The 18,626-nt window shown below is 41.0% G+C and overlaps 2 protein-coding genes across 14 annotated transcripts in view; both read left to right on the plus strand.

The window, feature by feature from the left end:
- The window catches only part of Wdr62 (WD repeat domain 62), a 76,372-nt gene extending 66,501 nt beyond the window's left edge, over nucleotides 1-9,871 (plus strand). For 6 of the 13 annotated variants that reach the window (XM_089464718.1, XM_089464717.1, XM_089464719.1 and 3 more), the window contains 12 exons: nucleotides 2,513-2,823; nucleotides 2,889-3,028; nucleotides 3,218-3,262; nucleotides 4,472-4,577; nucleotides 4,890-7,598; nucleotides 7,821-7,916; nucleotides 8,011-8,156; nucleotides 8,217-8,292; nucleotides 8,459-8,533; nucleotides 8,601-8,792; nucleotides 9,225-9,381; nucleotides 9,449-9,871. In XM_089464718.1, the coding sequence (XP_089320844.1) occupies nucleotides 2,513-2,823; nucleotides 2,889-3,028; nucleotides 3,218-3,262; nucleotides 4,472-4,577; nucleotides 4,890-7,598; nucleotides 7,821-7,916; nucleotides 8,011-8,156; nucleotides 8,217-8,292; nucleotides 8,459-8,533; nucleotides 8,601-8,792; nucleotides 9,225-9,381; nucleotides 9,449-9,659 (4,264 nt within the window). In that variant the 3' untranslated portion in view covers nucleotides 9,660-9,871. The remainder of the gene's footprint in view (nucleotides 1-2,512; nucleotides 2,824-2,888; nucleotides 3,029-3,217; nucleotides 3,263-4,471; nucleotides 4,578-4,889; nucleotides 7,599-7,820; nucleotides 7,917-8,010; nucleotides 8,157-8,216; nucleotides 8,293-8,458; nucleotides 8,534-8,600; nucleotides 8,793-9,224; nucleotides 9,382-9,448) is intronic. The other 7 variants (XM_089464721.1, XM_089464716.1, XM_089464723.1 and 4 more) reach the window with 3 other exon arrangements.
- An 869-nt stretch (nucleotides 9,872-10,740) lies between these two features.
- On the plus strand, nucleotides 10,741-12,647 carry LOC108610565 (protein lifeguard 1). The gene is made up of 3 exons (XM_018002740.2): nucleotides 10,741-11,750; nucleotides 11,811-12,059; nucleotides 12,260-12,647. The coding sequence occupies exons 1-3, from the start codon at nucleotides 11,634-11,636 to the stop codon at nucleotides 12,620-12,622; spliced, it is 729 nt and encodes a 242-aa protein (XP_017858229.1). The 5' UTR covers nucleotides 10,741-11,633; the 3' UTR covers nucleotides 12,623-12,647.
- Nucleotides 12,648-18,626: the final 5,979 nt, after the last annotated feature.

The raw sequence follows: 18,626 nt of genomic DNA on the forward strand, positions 1-18,626 counted from the left end.
TGTCTGGTACTCTGTTAAGGTCGTTCAAATTTTGATTGTCGTTTATGGTCTGATCGTTCACGTCATTGAATTCTCTAGAAGGGTTAACTATTTGTCTCACTAGCGTCGGAAGTTGTTCTGTCAAAATTTGAGCGACAGTGGCTGCAATCAACTGTTCTGCGTTATTCGCCATGCCTCTGTTCTGCAAGTGTTCGTTCTGACGGTCTATATGTCGTTGTTGCTGCCTATTGATAATGTGTGCACCTACTTGGGGTTGTTCGACTAACACTGGGGGCCTAATCAAATTATTCTCGTTAGCCATACGTTATCAACTGTGACTTTGATCTATTGTTTTATGTTTACAGGTGGATTTTTGATTGAATTTAGTTAGTTAGTTAGTGTTAGTTTATGATTATCATTAGTACAACTTAATTTAATATAAAGAAATTTCTGATATAAAATTTTTTTTTTTTTTTTTTTTTTTTTTTTTTTTTTATTTAAATTTAGCTTTTATTTTTATTTTGTATTAAGACCAGTGGCTGGTTTTTCCCTTCTACTTTGGAGGGTCCCTTGGGAATCGCAAAGTTGGGCTATTTTATACTACTATTGTAGTCACTTTGAATTTGATCGCTTTACGCTTTTTTATTTTTTGTGTTTTTTTCCTTTTTTTTTTAATATTTTATTTTTCTCTTTATTTTCTAAAAATTTTTCTTAAATTTTCTTAAACTTGTTTGATTTTTATTTCTCTCAAAAATTTTTCTTATATTTTATTACACTTGTTTAATTTTTATTCTTCTCAAAAACTTTTCTTATATTTTATTTCACTTATTTGTTTTAGTTTTAGTTTTGTTAGTTTCTTGTTTCGTATTCTTATGTTTCTAACTTACAATAATGATGATGTGGCGGTCTTCACTGCTGATCCGGATTTCATCCTTTTTGGTTGTACCTACTGGGGATCCTGCGACCAGACTCCGTTGAAGTATCCTGTGGGCGGGCCGTACAGGATTACCGTCCACCGATGGGCAATCGAACTATTACGTTCCAGACTACCTTTAACGAATTCCACCGAACGTCGAAGTTACGCGACGTGAGTTGCTTTGGTGATTTTCGGTCGCGCTCGTACAGGCGTTTTGCTGTGTTGTAACGCGATCGAGTATTCGTTTTATTTAAACCGACTCTGCTTTTAACTTGCAGTATCACGCACGTACTAAACGTTTTGCTGTATTGCGCGCGAAGCCGGTCCCTGCTCGGGCGCCAGTTAAGTTCTTTCTTTATTAAAACGGGAAAAAATAAGATGTTTTGATATTTCACTGCTTAAATGCAGTCCGCTTTATTGAAGAACAAATTTGCAACTAAATTACTTAAATCAATTCTATCCCTAGCTGAGCTGTGGTTCAGTCGACGACGTTGGCAGCGGCGTCGCTCGTGGTGTTGTTGAACCGTTGTGCAATTCTTCTTAGAATTGCTGGAGCTCTGGTTGGCGTGTGCAGGAAGTCCGCTAGACATGGTGTCAGCAGTTTTGGCTTATTGGTCTGATCAGCTTGTTACGTTTTATTTGTGTTGCAACAATTCCCATTGGGTTTTGTTGCAATGCAGAATATTTTTGTTTTTAACTTGAAAAATATATTTGTTGTTAACTTATACAAACACACTAATTCGTAGTTGTTATGCATTAAGATATAGGCGTGTAAAGGCCTTCTGTCTATATGACCGACTTTATTAACTAGAATTTTCTTCTACATAAATGATTGATATTGATTGATGATGATTTAAGTGAAATTTTGGATAGATACAAGCTGATTGAATTAGTCATAAAGGAAAAAAAAATTTTTGCAAATCAGCTGGAGTTTTCATAAAGGCCTCTGCTCATGTGAGAATGTCCGAAATTTGTGACGGAAATTAAAGTATTTAATATATATTAAACTTATAGTATAGTATATATGAATATATAGTATATATTACAATATCCCGATCATTCGAAATGGAAATGTCAAGAGGATCAGTATTTTTTCGGATTTACACAGAATTTCAAATTTTCGAGAACGAATTTTTTTCAAGCGAATAGAATATTTTCGATTTACTGCGATTTTCAATTTAGTGGCGTACAAATTATCGAGACTCAACTGAATTATATAAAGGGTTCACTAGAATAGAATGGGTATGAGATGAAACAGCGAACAGAGACTCAGTCGTAGTTCTTTTTTATTTAATTACAAGAACGTAGATATAGTTCAAGTCGAACATTGTACAACATTTTATAAAGTCCACATTAACTCTGAGCTGAGTATAAAAATTAATATGTTTTTGACTTAGTGGTAACTTTATTTAACACTGACAAATTGTTTATGTATTTTTTAGTCATGAATGAAACAACTTAATTCAGACCTTTTGAACATAGAATATTATTGACTAAGCCAGGCGCAATTTAAAGTAAAATCAGACAGCTTATTAGGCGCCAACAAAGTTGCAATTTAATTACTTAATTTAGTAAGAATGTAATCATACTACATCAACTATTATATTTTATGCACAGTGACTTCAAGGTGACTGCCATGAACGAGGAGGAGCTGCGCAAATCGGTGCGACGACAGAAGTTCGAGAAATCTGGCCTACAATTAGCCAACGCCAGCGGCAATGGCAGCACCCATACGGCGAGCACCGGCACAGGCACTGGCACATCGGATACGGAGGATGAGGGCTCGACGCCCAGTGCGGAGAATGCGGAGCGCTCGTTGGCCTCGACGTTGGGCGGCAGCTCAGAGAATTTGCCACAGAGCAGCAATAGCTTTTTGCATGCGGCACTGCCCGAGGGTCCTGGACTGCTGCTGGAGCGCGGCACAAGCAGTAGGCTGCCCTGAGCACATCTATTTAATACTTTATACTAATTCAGTTTAATTTGAATGTCGCAGGTCGTCGCAGCATCAGCGCCAAGCATAACAATGAGAATGGAAAGGTCTCGGCGCCGCCTACCATTACGAAGTCATACACGAGCACCAAGAAGGAGGAATTGCTGCAGGTCATCAACAAGGTCAAACAGCAGCTGGAGAATGTGAGTGGAGGGTAGCAGGGGGGCAGCGGGGAAAGGGGACTGGCAATTGAATATCTCAGGCAGCTAAGCCGCCTACCTTTTTCTTTTGTTTTATTTTTTATGTCTTATTTCCCATTCTGTTTTGTTTTGTTTTCCTTATGTGTTTTTATGAATCAAATGTCAACCCAAAAAAAATATTCGAATGTTTAGGGTACGCACAAAAATGGCATTAAAAAGTTAAATACCATAGCTGAGGTGAGAACTGAAACGCAGTTAAAAACGAAATTAATTTTTGCTGCTGCTTTACGACTGATACTTGCTTTGCATTCACAATCTAAACTAAGCACGTCGAGCTGTCCACTAAATTGGCATTCCATTTAACGAATATAAAATATCAATTAATTATTTCAAATAATTGCAATTATTACTAAAATGTAAACTGCATTGCTTAAGCAGCATGTTTAATCCATTTCAGGGTTTCCCGATCAGGTTAAATATGAATAGTTTTGATTGTCTGATACAATATGATTACTGCTTATATCTTAGGCATTTCATTGTTAGACACCTTTAAGATCTATTGAGAGGGGAGAATAGAAGACGCCATTGTTCTCAGTAAAAATAGTATATTATGTTAAATGGTTTTAGTTAAGATAGCATTATAGGAAAATACTCTGTTGTACATATTTAGATCTCATGCTGGATCTTCACTCCTATATAGGAGTGTTTAAATTATACTTTCAAAGGGAAATTTATTGAAAAATGTTGAGGTAAATTTAATATTAATATTTATCAATTGTTCCCAGTTTAAAGAATTTATATTTTCTGAGTGATTATATATGTATATTTATATTATTAATATTAATAGAGATTTTAAATTATAAAAAAGAAATTTGTTTTATGTAGCTGACAGCATTATATTAACTTTATAATTAGTTTATACATATATTCGTGTTTTTCCAATTAGAAATTTATTGTCTAGTTGGGAAGTCTGTATATCAACCTGAGTCCTCTAATTTGTAAATTATACTTCCAGTTAGGGCATACTAATTATATGTAAATACCAAAGAAGCTGTTGACCAATTGAATTTCCTAATTAGTCTTAAAATTGCTCATAACGATCTTTATAATATTATAGGCTTAAAGAAGAATCGAGAGGAATGTTTTATTGAATACATGCACCATTAATATTTGCCATAAGTTGACCTAATTTTAGCAGACATTAATTAACTAGCGTCAACTGCTTGACTGACAACTAAAGTTGACCTAAGCTTACTCCGAATACTTAGTTAGTGCCCAAGCAAACATCATAACACCAAAAAATGCTATTAAAAATACTAAGAAAATCGCTGTATAAAAACAGAAATGTTCATAATGCCCAACATTAACAAAATTCTTAATTTATATAAGAAATATATTAATTAACTCTATCCCTCTCCCTCCCTGTCTCTGTCTTTCTATTAATAGGTCGGCCATAGACCACTGCGTGGCAGCCATAGCATATCGGATCTAAGTCTAGCTGCGAACTTCGATGGATCGCGCAGCACGGGACCCTCGCGCTATACGAAGCCAGGTAAGCATTGGACGCTTGAGTCAAGCTTGTAGATGGCTTTGATGTATTCCTGAAATGAGTTAAATGAAACGTAGGCTAATCCGTCAACTCTTACAATACGCTGCCTCGCCCACTCTCTCTCTCTCTCTCTCTCTCTCTCTCTCTCTCTCTCTCTCTTTTTCCATTTCTTTGTCTCTTTAACCCCCATTGCGCTCACTGCGGCCCGAAATGTTTTGGTAAAACTAAATCATTTGGAAACGAATCTTGAACATGTGTTTTCTGTTTGTTGCTTTTGTTTTGTTGCTATTTGAACTTGTTGATTAACCCCTCCAGTTGATTCCCCCGATAATTCACAGTATATTAGATCAAATGCGGCAACTGCTGCGCAACAGCAGCAGCAGCAGCAACAACAACAGCAGCAGCAGCAGAAGCCACCTCAACAACAATATCCTCAGCCATACGGCTGCCCTGTGCCGCAGTTCTTTAATAGCGCCGCGTCCAAGTCGAAGCTGCAGCAAAACTTTCAGACCATGCGCCAGGTGCAGCAGCACTATCCGCCCTATCCGCATCATGTGGGCGTTCACCAGATCCATCCGCCGCCGGGCGTGCCCTTTAGCCATGGCCCAGGCTCGTATGTAACGTCGAGGCAAACCACGGCGCAGACCACGCCTCGTCCGAGTGCTGCCAAGCGTAATCCGGCGGGCAACAATCGTCGCACGCCGAGCATTCTCAAGCACTACAAGTCGTGTCCCGTTTCGCCTGTGCACGAGGAGGTGGAATGGTCGATGGAAGCGGAGCGAGCGGCCCCGGTGGAGCCCAAGCGGCACTCGGTCTATGCCGATGATGCGCGCACAATTCTGGACATGATTCATGCGGACACCGAGAAGATGATCGATGAGATAACGCGCAAATACGGCGATCTTGATGAGCCCGCCAGATACCCCGCACTGCCCGCCTCCTGCTCCATGCCGGCCAATCTGCGCGCCCTGGACAGCGCCAGCGCCAGATCGACGCCAACGGCGACGCCGCCACGCGCTCAGTACTATGTCTACCGTGAGATCTATCAGTGCGAGCGCAAGGTCTCGCTCTCGGACATACTGAAGCCGGAGCAGTTCGCCGAAACCCAGCAGCGGCTCGAGGAGGCGCGCTTTCTGGAGACGCAGCGCCACTCGAGTGCCAGCTTCTTCCTGAGCAGCTCGGGCCAGCTGCCGCATGAGCTCAGCCAGGAGTCGCTGCTCTCCGATGGCGGCAGCTACTGCAACAGTCTCGAGAGCGTGCTCTCCGACGAGAGCGACTGCAAGAGCGCACCGCTCGATCCGCCCTCGCTCGACCCGCACCGCCCGCTGCAGGCGATGCAGTGCCATGCGGGCATACGGAACTTCATTTTGCACGGACCCGTGTCCAAGTCGTATGGCAGCAGTCCGAATGCCTACGGCAGCTTCGACTACTACATGCGGCAGGAGACGGCGGCTGCAGCCTCGGCAGCCACCTATGACAGCTTCGATGTCACTGGCTACAACCTGAAGCCGCTCACTCCGCTGCCCAGCTCGAAAACCTATCCACGTCTCGCCTCAGTGCCAGCAGCAGCAGCAGCAGCAGCAGCAGGAGCAGGAGGAGGAGCAGCCACTGTGGAGCACATACCCACGCTGCGTTCGAAGAACAAGCAGTACACGTCGGGCGTGAACAAGAGTCTCAGCACAGACTTTGCCCAGCAGCGGCAGCAGCAGCAGCGCAACTCGAATCCTCTGGCGCAGTCGCACGGGCAGTCGTATGCTCCGGCTCAGGGCCAGTCGAGCAATCCGCTGATGTTTGTGCGCAAGCAGCTCAAGTCGTCGAAGCCACCCATACCGGCCAAGCCGCACAATCTGGTCTCCACGCTCACGTGCAATGTGGAGAAGAGCCAGGCCGGCGTGGGCACCTCGAGAACGGCCACTGTGGTGCGACAGTTTGAGCACAATTTGCTCAAGTTCGAGCGGGAGAAGCAGCGAACTCAGCAACGCACTCAGCCCCGACCCACGGCGTCGGCCATGAGGTGCTCGGTGAGCAGCGGCGCCTTGGCGACGCACAGCTGCCTGAAGAAGGTGTCGCGCTTCGACACCAGTGAGAGCAGTCGCCGGGCCACGAGCGTGCGCCAGAAGTCACGGCCGAAGATCAGTGTGCGCTTCAATACTGTTTCGCAAATCAAGTATACGCCCAGTGCGAAGAGGGAGCAAGCCAATCTGAATGACATCAATAGCAACGCAGTTGAGTCGGAAGCGGAGACGGAAATGGAGCTGGAAGCGGAGGAGGAGGCGGAGGCGCCTCTGGTGGGCAGTCTGCCCAGCGATTATGGTGGGGAGCGCAGCTTTGAAATGTACTTTGCCGAGAATGGAAATGCGCCCGAGAACATGGAGAATATGCAGAGCCTGAAGCTGTATAAGAAGCCCGAGCTGCAGGCTGTGGTCGACGAAATCCAGCAGGAGCGGGTCAAGCAGAAAAAGAATAGAGATAATGTGGAGCGCTCGGGTGGCGGTGGTGGAGCCAACTCCACCAGCAATCAGTGCCAGGACATAGCCAAGAAAATAGACATTATAGAGAAGCTGATAGCCATGGAGGAGCGCAAGATTGAGCAGATCAGAAAGGCCACCGAGACACGCTTGCGTCCCTTTGCCTGCAACTCGAAGGAAAAGGGCTACGTGAAGAGTTTGACCATGAATTTCGATATGCTGGCGCGTGCCCAGGACCAGCAGTCACAATTGGCCGCCGATCAGATGGCCTCGAGTGATGCGGATCTCTGTGCGTATGCGCGTCACATACGCCGGAATTGCAGCTTGCCGGATGTGTTGGAGAGCTCCGACTTTGGCTACCATCGCACGCACGGCAACGACAACGGCAATGCCGATCGCGATGGCGATAGCAATGACGTGGAGCTGGCCAAGGAGGTGATTGCCGACGATGATGACGATGATGATGGCATTGAGTTCATGCATCGCGATGCGGATGGCGATCAAGTGAATGCCAAGAGCGATGCTCATCAGGGGCTGATCATCGATCGTCTACAAGGTTTGAGTGCTTGAGCCTCGATGTTGTAAAATCCACAAAAACATTTTTGTTTTCTCTTTCTCTCTCTCTCTCTCTGTGACACTCTTACTCGTACCATATAAGTTGTACTCTTCACACACGCATATTTATTTGCTTTATTTGCGACACAGACTTGATTCGTGTAGCACCTGCCCCGGCATGTGAACCCCGCCTAACTAATAACCGTCTATGCCTTACTTACAGGTAACCCCAAATTGCTCAATCCCATACCCATTGAGGAGTCGTCCATTCGTCGCGCCTGCTCGCTGAGTGATCTGCATATGGGAAACTTTGGCAAGCGTAAGCGCCACGACAAGCTCCCCACCCCCTCGCTTCAGCTCGAGCTAATTGTCTCTCTTCTCTTCTCTTCTCTCTTCACTCATCTCATCTGCAGCCAGCAAGTCCAACGGCACGCCCCAGAAGCCAGTGGCCCAGCATCGCAACGGCAACGTGACTCGTTCGGCCAGCAAGCGGAACAGTCTGCAGGGCAAATCGGCCCTCGGCGCGTCCAGCAACTCCATGAATGTACTTAATCAAGTCGTAAGTATTTGCACATGATCCATAACCTTAGCAGCTTAACTAAAATTGATTATTTTGCAGAGCGACTCGGAGCCGGAAGACATCAATCGATTGCGGAGTGCGGGCAGCGGACAAGGACGCAGCAGTGGAGCCATTGGTGGGTATTCTGGCTTAAAATGTGTCTGTTCAAAAGAGTGCTCGACTAGAAGATGCTCTGTACTTACTAAAGTAGAGCTATAAAGGCTGGATCAATAATCATCTATATAATATGAAATAAGCTAAACTCCGAGCAGGAAATTAATCAACTCTCTCGTGTCTTGCAGCTACCTCACGACAGTACAGCAACAAAAACCCCAACGCCAACAGCAATCGACGCAAGGCTCCAAGTTTTAACAGTGGTAAATTTCTTACCCATGTGAATGTGAAGCTAGAACTAATTAATCAATTTGTGTTCCATCTATGCAGGCACAAACATGCAGGACGACTCCAGCTCGGAAGAGACTCCCAACATCGCTGCAGGCAATAAGCCAGTGGTGCCGCCCAGGCCCCGTAACTTGGGCTTCGATCACAAGAGCAAAGTGAACAACAACGCGACCAATGCGGCCACGCTCAAGCAACGAGCGGGAGGACTCGGGGATGACTACGAAACTGCTGACTGTGAGTGCCAGAGTAGAAGAGGTTGAATATTCTAGATTAGATGAATCTGAAATTAAGCCGAGAAGCCTTGTAAATCAATATCATGGCCTTGAGACTGTGCTATATAAAACGAACCTCTGCAAAAGTTGTGCAGTTCGATCAGTCACTGATAGACGAAAAATTGTATTTATTATACGAGGTCTTTTCATTGTTAATTAGTTTATTACAATTAGTTATTTGTAATATCTTTTGTATAGATTCCAAAGCTATTCATTCATTCCCTTAGATATTATCGAATCTTGTCAAAGTTTTCATTCCAATAACTACATAAAATTATTGTTCGTTTATCGAATATACGAAACTCGCGAGCCGCCCGCTTCCACTGCTTACATCCCCAACTCTAGAGAATAGATTAGAAATTCTAAATGCAATTCTAAATTTCATTATTTCTAGCCGAGGCCCTGGTGCACATTGTGATCAACAAGTTGTATACGACGACGCAGTCGGCAATGGAGCTGCATGCGAATCTGAAGAACTCGTTGTTACTGAAGGAATTGGAAAATGCTGTGATTATGTCCCGGAATATGCTTGACAGTATAACTCACAATCGGTAAAGTCGAAGTCGAGCTTAAATTAAAACTGATTCACTTATATTAATCACATATTGTAATTTGCAGACAAAACGAGAAATCGTCCTCGGGCCAAGGCTATAATGTTAGCAGCGGGCCGGCTGGAGGCGACATTGGAGATGTTAACAATCGTGAACAGATATCAGGAACAGGCAATCTGGAGAATGGCGAATATCTTATGATGGTCAACAACTGTGCCGATCTATTGAGCAATTTACGCACTAAGCACAAACCCGACGACTGTGAGAATAAATCCTAGTGTGTAGCGTTTATATTAGGCTAATAACAACAAATAACAAAAGCAAACAAACTAAATGGATTAAAACAGAACTAATAATTATTAAATTTAAACACTTCAAAAACAACACTAAAACTGGCGAATGGCAAACGACAAACTAAAATACCAACTTATTTGTAATTGATATCTATATGCTATATTATATATAAATACGTATTAATAGCTATTGTAAAGATTCCTTTTTTTTTGTTTGTTTGTTTGTTTATTTTTTAGTCCGATTTTGTAGCTCTTAAGTAAATCTGCGTATTTGTGAGCGTGCATTTTTTTGCTTTGGTCTAGATTCATTCATTTTTGTAAAGTGTGAATTGAATCCGTAGCGCATTAAGATCTATAAGCAATTTATATTTGTTAAGTGTTATTTAAGTTTCGTTCGCCTGCAGCGGCAACCAAGGCGTGGTTCAATTGTTCTTCTCATCCATGTCAAAAGTGAAATTGGCCATAGATCTTATACAACATAATTGTTAAACACATTAGCAAAAACAAAAAACTGCAAATTATTTGATTTATTTTGCGATTCGTTACCTTAGAATCAAGCCAACATACATATAATGCAGCAACACGTAAAAATGATTGTTAATGAATATGGAATTTTGTATAATTTGTCAAGAGAAATATTATTCTATATATTATTCTACATACTCTGTTCTGTGTACATTAAAGCTTAATTATTTGATTGTACTCGAAACAGTTATACCTAAGCATTGAAACTAAAACTCTTAAATTATATATATTCTACACTTTAACATTACAATAATTTACAACCAAACTAAAATGTATTAAAATTAACTTAACCTATTATAGAACAAAAACCCTAAAAACATTATTTATGTCCATTATTGCTATTCACTCCTAAAAAAAAAAAAAAAAAAAAAAAAAAAACTATAGATTTGTAATTTTATCGAAAGTAATACAAAAAAAAAAAAGAGCATAATTTTTAAAATATTAACAATGTATTTTCATCTTTCTTTCCGTTAGTTATTACTAAAAATAATATCAAGCTCCAGGCTGTTTGTAAATTGAATTTTACACCTATTTTCCTTCGGGGCGTAACTGACTCTAAAACTTCGTCTCGACCCAGGCAATAAAATATCACATTTGGTATATATGTGTGCACATATTACATATAAAATGTATTTTACATGTTTGGGCAGGGCAAACCCCTAATCTAATTAATCACTAAATTACACAAACTACAAACTAAACATGAATTTACTAAGAATAAAAGCGATTTCATAAATTGTGAGACTATGAAGTAAAATAAATAACATGATTTTTAGCAGCACAAAGGGAGAAAAAAAAGAGTTTCTTAAAAGTTTTATCTTTTCCGAAAGATCGTTGCTGTTTTTAATCTTGGTAAGGTTTTTCTTTTCATTTGATATGCTATTCCTTTCGATTTTATATGGCGCTACTTTTTTATACAATTATTTTGAGCAGCGTAGGTAATCTAGATTTAGTGTAATTGTCTTTGATGGAATGTCCTGTGATTTGTCTTTGATTACGTTATTGGCGTATTTTAGTTTAGGTCCTTCATAATGCCACCATTCCTGAAAAATGGTGCAATGAAATGTCCTATAATGCGGAGTACGGAGCAGTTGCTCCCCAAATTAAGTCAGTTCTTCATCCAAGAAAACAAATTTTTGACAAGAAAAATGAAATAGAGTTGCTTAAGCCCCGAGAATATCTTTATACTTTGCTAATCAGAGTTTTTTTTTTCTTAATAAAAATTAATCACGGAGATAGTGCACTCTGATCGAAGCTCATTTTGGGGTAAAGCCAAAACGAAGCATATTGATTAATTTATGCGTATACACATGTAAACACTGTATAATCTAGTTAGTTTTAAAAGAAACTCGTATTACAATATTATAATACACAATACAATAAAACAAATTACAAGATACACGAATCCACAACAAAATCACGAAAGGAACCGAAATGGAGGCTTTCCGGCGCACTCAGTATAGGGAGGAGGATGACCTTACGGAAGGAACAGACTGGACAGATGGTAGGACACGGCGTCATTTCATCAGTAAAGTCCTCGTGATCATTGGCGTGAGAGCATTTTTCCAAAAGGATTAATCTCAAATGAATCTTATATGACTGTCTTCTCAGTTTCAAATGGCTTTTACAGCTGGATGTACTGTAGGAGTCCTCTTCTGGCCTCTTGCAATAAATATGTTCCAAAAGGAGAAGTATTTGATGTATATAGGCGCCGGTGGAATGTTCGTCGGTAGTAGCGTAATATTTTGTTGTAGACGACTATCTCGAAAAGTGCCCATCAATTATTTTCTACTATTTGTTTATACTATCTTCACTACGATGATGGTCTGCTCTACTACCGTTTACTATCAAACAAATTTGGTGAGCTATTATACTTCAGGTTTCAAAGAATAGTAGTTCATAAATAGAAAGGAAAATGTACTTATGGTGTATGATGTCTTTCTGCTCGTTCGTCCGTTCATCGAAGCTGAACTGAAGCTAGAGACCTCATATTTTAAGTATAGATACAGAGATTTTGCAGCATCCTTAGTCCTTATCTTCTTTTATCTAATTCTCTTCAGATTTTATACGCATTTGGAACGACCGTACTACTTTGTATTTGCCTCACTATATTCGCAATGTGCTTCCCATGCGACTTTACTGGATATGGTCCATTTCTATGTGTGACGGGGTTTGCAACATTTGCTGTTGGAATCCTTGCTTTCGTAATGAAAGACCCCCTAGTGCAAATGATTTATTTGGGCATAAGCCTTATTCTATTTTCTTTATACTTGGTGTATGATATACAGTTAATGGTCGGACGTCATAAAAATCAGTATTGTGAGGAGGATTATATCATTGCCGCACTCAGCATTTACTCTGATATCATCCGAATGTTCATAACTCTATTACAACTAATTGCCCGTATTAGATCAAACAATTAAATCAAATCTATTTTTGTACAATCAATGACGTGTTTTCTACTAACTTTGTGTAACTTATGTGAAGTTTAATTGTTCAATAATTTGATTGTGGATTTCATTTACAAGACGTTTGAAGTGAGCATATCAATTTCTATCGATAGTAGAAGGATTATAGTTATCGATCAACACAATTAGAGTCTTTCTACAACCAATGGGCTTTAGCATTGGCAGTCTCCTGCTTCTATCATGGTCGAAGTGGACAGACTGACAGGTATGGCTAGATCGTCTCAGTCTGTTATAGACGTCGCTTCCGATCCGTCCATTGCCTGTAATATACATTAAAAAAAAGAAACGATTATACGTTGTGATTGGCCTATTTTATTGGGTTTGTGCAACACAATATGTTATTATTAACATGCCCAAGAACTTTTTTCGTGTTCATATCAATATAGACGAAATTGGCTGTCGCACAGTTCGTGTGTGTTCATTAAAGCTATCAGAGGGCTGACCGGCACAGCAGGTGTTGCAACGGGCACCCTTACACGGTACTCGAATTCAACTGGAGCTGATGTACGTGTCGGATTTAAAACTTTACAGGCTCTGTTTGTGTCGCCATATGCGGCCATTCATTGGGTCTAAACTGAACTGGACTGCACGTGTTGGAGGCTGAGGATACTTCATTTCGTGGCTGTTCAGTTCATTGTTGACCCAAAGCCAGGGAAACTGCCATTGATACATTTTCAGTTATTGGGGGACAATTAAATTGTATCAATATTGAACTAAGCCACGGGTTGAGCCACGGCTTCAGCACGTAATTGGTGGAAGGTTCATCCCCCAAAGGTAGAAAGCAGGAAATCGGACGCTAGAACACGATTGCATAGGGAGTATCAATGCAAGAATCGAAAAATTTATGAATTTGAAGAAAGTGTAAAGAATAAAGAATGTGAAATAAGAAGTTTGAAGAAACAAAGAAGTAGAAAGAAAGAACAAGGAATGCGAAATAAGAAAGACCAATGAATGAAAAAACAATGGACTACGAAAAAAATAGCTAAAGAATGACGGATGAAGAGAGACGTGCGAAAGATGATGTTAAGATAAAGAAAGTAAGGAAAACAGAAAGGGGAGAGATGGAAGATAGATGAAAGAAGGTAAAAGTTAGTAGGAAGATGAAAGATTATGTTTAGGAAGTTAGTTTACATAAATATAATAGAAGCACGCTAATTAATATAAGACTAGCTTGCTGCTTACAAGCTAGTCTCTTAGTCGTGCCCTCCCCACCAGTACTGGAATCCGAGGGACTTGCAGGCTAAGCGTTCCGTTGTTCAGTTGCCCAAATGACAGGGCCACTCAATCAGTCCAACTAGCGCGAGCTCTCCAGTTGGACTCGCCGAATGCAACTTGAACAAAAGGCATTCAGAGTTCTGTTGCAGTTACATTCAAATATTTGTATGAAAAAGTTATGTTAGCAGGCTGAGACCTGAACTATCGAGTTAAGCATTTTGTCTTGTTGCGGCAGGAGTCTTGTGCTGTGTGCTGAATGCTGTGTGCTGGGTGAGTGCTCGCACGAATATGCTTAACATACTAGGCAAGTGTAGCTGAATGGCTGAAAGACTCAAGGCAGTTGTTCCATTTCCCACACTGAAGTGAACTGACTAGATAGAAGCTGTGGCAATGTACGACGATGATCTCTTGATGTTGTTGTTGTTGTTGTTATTGTTGATGATGATGATGCTCGGCGGGCAACACATTCAAATGCATTCAACTTGATGTAACGCGGCTCAATTAGTTCGGTTCAGCAGCTTCCAATGCAGATTTCAGAGCGATCCGGGATGCCATCCTGCCCTGTTGCCCTTTGTCGCCAGTCGCCAGTCGCCAGTCGTCGTAGTCGCAGTCGCCGTCGCCGTCGCAGTCGCAGTCGCTGCCGTTGTCGTCGGCTTTATGTCAACTCCTTACACGCTTTTTCACACCACCGACACAAAAACGCCTTGCTGCCCATTTGTGCTGCCTGACAGGCCATGAATATGCTATACCTATATATATGTATAGAGAGTGAAAGAGAGAGAGAGAGAAAGATTGAATATAATGCGACCCGACTCGGGTTGGACTGGGCTGGCTTTTATGCATTTAGCTTTATGATTTTGCTTGACAACCGCATCCATTATGAGCATCTCCCCTGCCCCACCAATTACTAGTCAAAAGTAAGCGATATATATATATATATATTATATATATATTAATTAGTAGATAAAAGTAATAAGGACTGAGAGCTGAAGTTGGAGTCTGTAGAAGCAAACGGAGATATAGTTAGTATATAGTTTGATTTAGTGTAAAGGCTTTTATGTATACAAGGCGCCCTCTTTGTGGGGCGTGGCTGCCACAGCAGCATTTTTAGCATTATGCCGATTTTATTGGGCTTATCATTATTATTATTAGCATTAGTATTATGAACTATTAATATTTGTCATTTGTCGAAAGATGAGCAAGAGCAGCAAATTCATTTAAATGATTATAGGGGTAGAGTTAAGAATATATTGGAGCCAATATGCAAAAACAAAGCTGTTTAGTAAAGTGTGTCTGTGGCTACTGCGAAGGGAAATTGAGTTGGAAAACGCGAGAAACTCACTAAGGAAAGTGTTGAAAGTGTTGTTGTAGAGAGCAGGACAACACTGCGCAGGTGAATGCGAATCTGAGGCAGCTTGAATGGAGACAGAAGGTGAGCTGTGAATACTTTAGTAGTTGCCATAGCTTAATTCTTAAGTTAGTCTTAATTGCATATTATTTCTGTAAATCATAAATAAATTTCGTCTAAGTAAATTCCAAGTAGAAAATGTAAATACTTTTCTAATCAGTTCACTTTAGCTGAACTCAATATGGAATACAGGTCAGGTCTGTATCTTTATTGTGTGCAGAGTATTCGCCAGTCGGACTGAGTATTTATAGTAGTGCCATTCAGATTCAACTGGGAGGAAGAGTCGTGTTAGTGCTCAATGCAGTGACATGGTCACATTTAATAGTTGCTAAGCATTAATACACTCGCCCCCGCCCAAGCAAGGGTCGACTCATAGGTGAGCAGCAGAATCTAGGGGCGGCGTATGGGTCGTCACCTCGACAATTAACGGCACAATTAAAAACAATACCAACATGCTGTTGACAATGCTCCACGCTCGTGCAGCACTAAGTGTTTTCTTGTTTCCTTCTTTTTTTTCTTTTTTTGAGTGTGGCAAGAGATACGCCCACACTACTTGCTGAATGCCCATAATCGTAGCGCGAGACACAAGAGCTAAGAGCTATGAGCTAACAGCTAAGAGCACCGAGTACCGAGCACTTGGGCCCAAGAAAACAAACAAAACAGCCCTTGTGCAACGGCAAGATGAGAAAATGCAGCTTTAGCTTTTTACGATGAAAATTGTAATCACAACATATTGCACTCGCGCTGATAAGGATAAAGATACAAAGCTGATAGGTCACAGCATTTAGCCAAAGATGACAATGTGACCTCACCCCAGCCCCGGGTCTGGCCCGCCTCTGACCCGCCTCTGCCCCGCTCTGTCGCTCTTCGTGTGGCTCGTCCAGCTGTCTCACTTGGATCACTTAAGACCGTAATCATATCCGGAAGAGATTATGCTGCAATTTACACCCGAATGCGCCGAACACTTGAGCATTTCAGTCTCATCTCGCATTGTCCCAGCCAGCATCCAGTTGGCCCCCTCACTGTGGCTTGTAGGTGATGAATTTCCCATCTCCCTCTCCCTCACCCTCTCCCACTCTCTTCCTTTCTCTTAAACAATGGAATTGGATTATAATTTGTTGTTGTTGCCGTTGATGGCAAAGTGCTTAAGCGCGCTTGAATGAGACACGTTGTTTGGCTCGTTGTTTCGTGCTCGAGTTGTATTGACACAATTTGTGCACAATTTCTCTTAGCCTTGCGGGGCGTGTCACAGATCTGTTGGCCCGATATGAGTTATTAATATATATGTGTGTATGCATGGAGCCAATTGAAGCAATGGCGCCTTCCAAATTGTTTATGTGCCGTAAACAATTTGCCAGACATAATAAACAAGCATTTCGAGTCGCAATAAATATGGAGAAATTGAAGTGGGCGAAACAATCATCATATTTATATTATTGGATAACATCCTCTGATAAGCATCTTATGGAGCAGGAAGGAAGGAGAAATCTAGTCGAGAGATATCCCGAAGCAGGCATAGAACTTTTATAATAGAATCCTACACACCATATATTCCATTTATGGTAAGCATTGATGTGGATACTATCGAGCAAATTAGTTTGGGGTGTCCGATCGACTAGATCTTTCAGAATCTCATTTATCATCCTTGGCAAGTATTAACATATTGTATATTAAATTTATTTAAACACAATATATATTTAAGCGATGAAAAACAAACTGTCTTAACTCCTTTAATATCCATTTTAGTGATTATCAGAAGAAAGAAAATTCTATTATAATTATGCAACCAAACTCTTGTCTCTTTAGCCTGAATAGCATAGAAAATTTAGCTGCAAAACAAAATTATAATAGAATAAAATAATTAAAAATAATGTAGTTCACAAATGCAAAAAATGGATCAACTGTTAAATTTCCAACTTAAAAAAATAAAATAAATTATAATTATATATTTTAAAATTAATTCATTAACTTGACAACTTACAAATAAACATCTTCCCTAAATTTAAAATTTCCAATTAAACTAATTTTACAAATATAAATAACATTGCATAATAGGTTATCATATTTTATAACCACAAATATATTCAGAGATCTTTGGCAAAAATCTCAAATAATCTAGCAATAAATGTATTTAACTTTGATGATAACTTTAATAGAATTAAATAAGCGCAAAAAGTGTCCAAATAATCTCAGAGCAGTCCAGCTAAAAATAGATTTAGTATTACATATTTAGCTGAGTGCAAAGCTGGACTTCTGGCGACATTATTTTCAGCTGAATCAATTATTTAGCTAACTGAGCAGATATGGTTTAATTAGCTTAATTAATGACGCCGTCAGTTCGTGGCAAAGAAGTGTCAAGGATTTATGATTCAGAGATTATCTGAGTAAGATCTACAGAGCTGTGGGTTTTCGGGTAGCATTAGCCAAGGACTTCAATTAGCCAAATAAGGCGCTTGTCGCTGTGTGAGTGCGTATGCGTGTGTGTGTCTGTGTGTGATTGCGGACGAATGATGATGGCTAGCGGATGGTCGGATCAAACAGATGGAAAGGACGGTTAGATGGCTGGATGGTTGGACCTGTGGCGAAATGCCACTCGAATGGTCGTTTGGGCGTGCATAAAGCAAACATCAAAAGGAATCAAATCAGCGCGCGGACAACATGACAAAATGTTAAGGGCCATCGATGTCAGCATTGGGGGTTGGCCTTTGACATCGACAAGGCGGAGGCGCAGATACAAATCGTCGTCGTCATCGTCATCGTCATCGTCAGCCAACTGGCATTCAAAAGGATGCCGCGAGGCGGTGTCAAAAGTCATTCTCAAATATTTTTTGGCACAAGGCTTTACAGCACGCACACACACACACAACGAACGAGCGAGAAAGAGACAGAGATAGGGAGAGAGAGAGAGAGAGAGACGTGTATGGGTGGGTGGATTTCTGTTAGCCAAAGAGGCAAAACGAAGAACGATGAGTGGACTTTTGCCAGTGGGCGGTCTGCTTAGGCATATGCTCGCAGATAGAGAGCATTCGCAGTCGTTTTTCTGCATTTGCATAAAGTAATGCTGTTTTTCGTTCGCTCCCATTTGATTTGATTTCGCTTAAATTATTCATATCCAGTCAGCAATTGCATTGAGGGTCGACCCACAGAGGATTGCAACAACAACAACAACTGTGTGTGATATGTCAACTGAAGTGGCAGCAGCACATGCAGCAACTGTAAAGACCGAGGGAGAGAGGTAGCATTAAGAGTAGATCAAGAGATCTTTGAAATGAATAAATTATAATCAACATATGAACATATATATATTAATATTAATTGCTCTGTTTGTTGTTGTTG

Source organism: Drosophila arizonae, chromosome 3 (assembly GCF_054131065.1).
Source record: "Drosophila arizonae isolate 15081-1271.41 chromosome 3, UAZ_ARI_1.0, whole genome shotgun sequence".
NCBI lineage: Eukaryota > Metazoa > Arthropoda > Insecta > Diptera > Drosophilidae > Drosophila > Drosophila arizonae.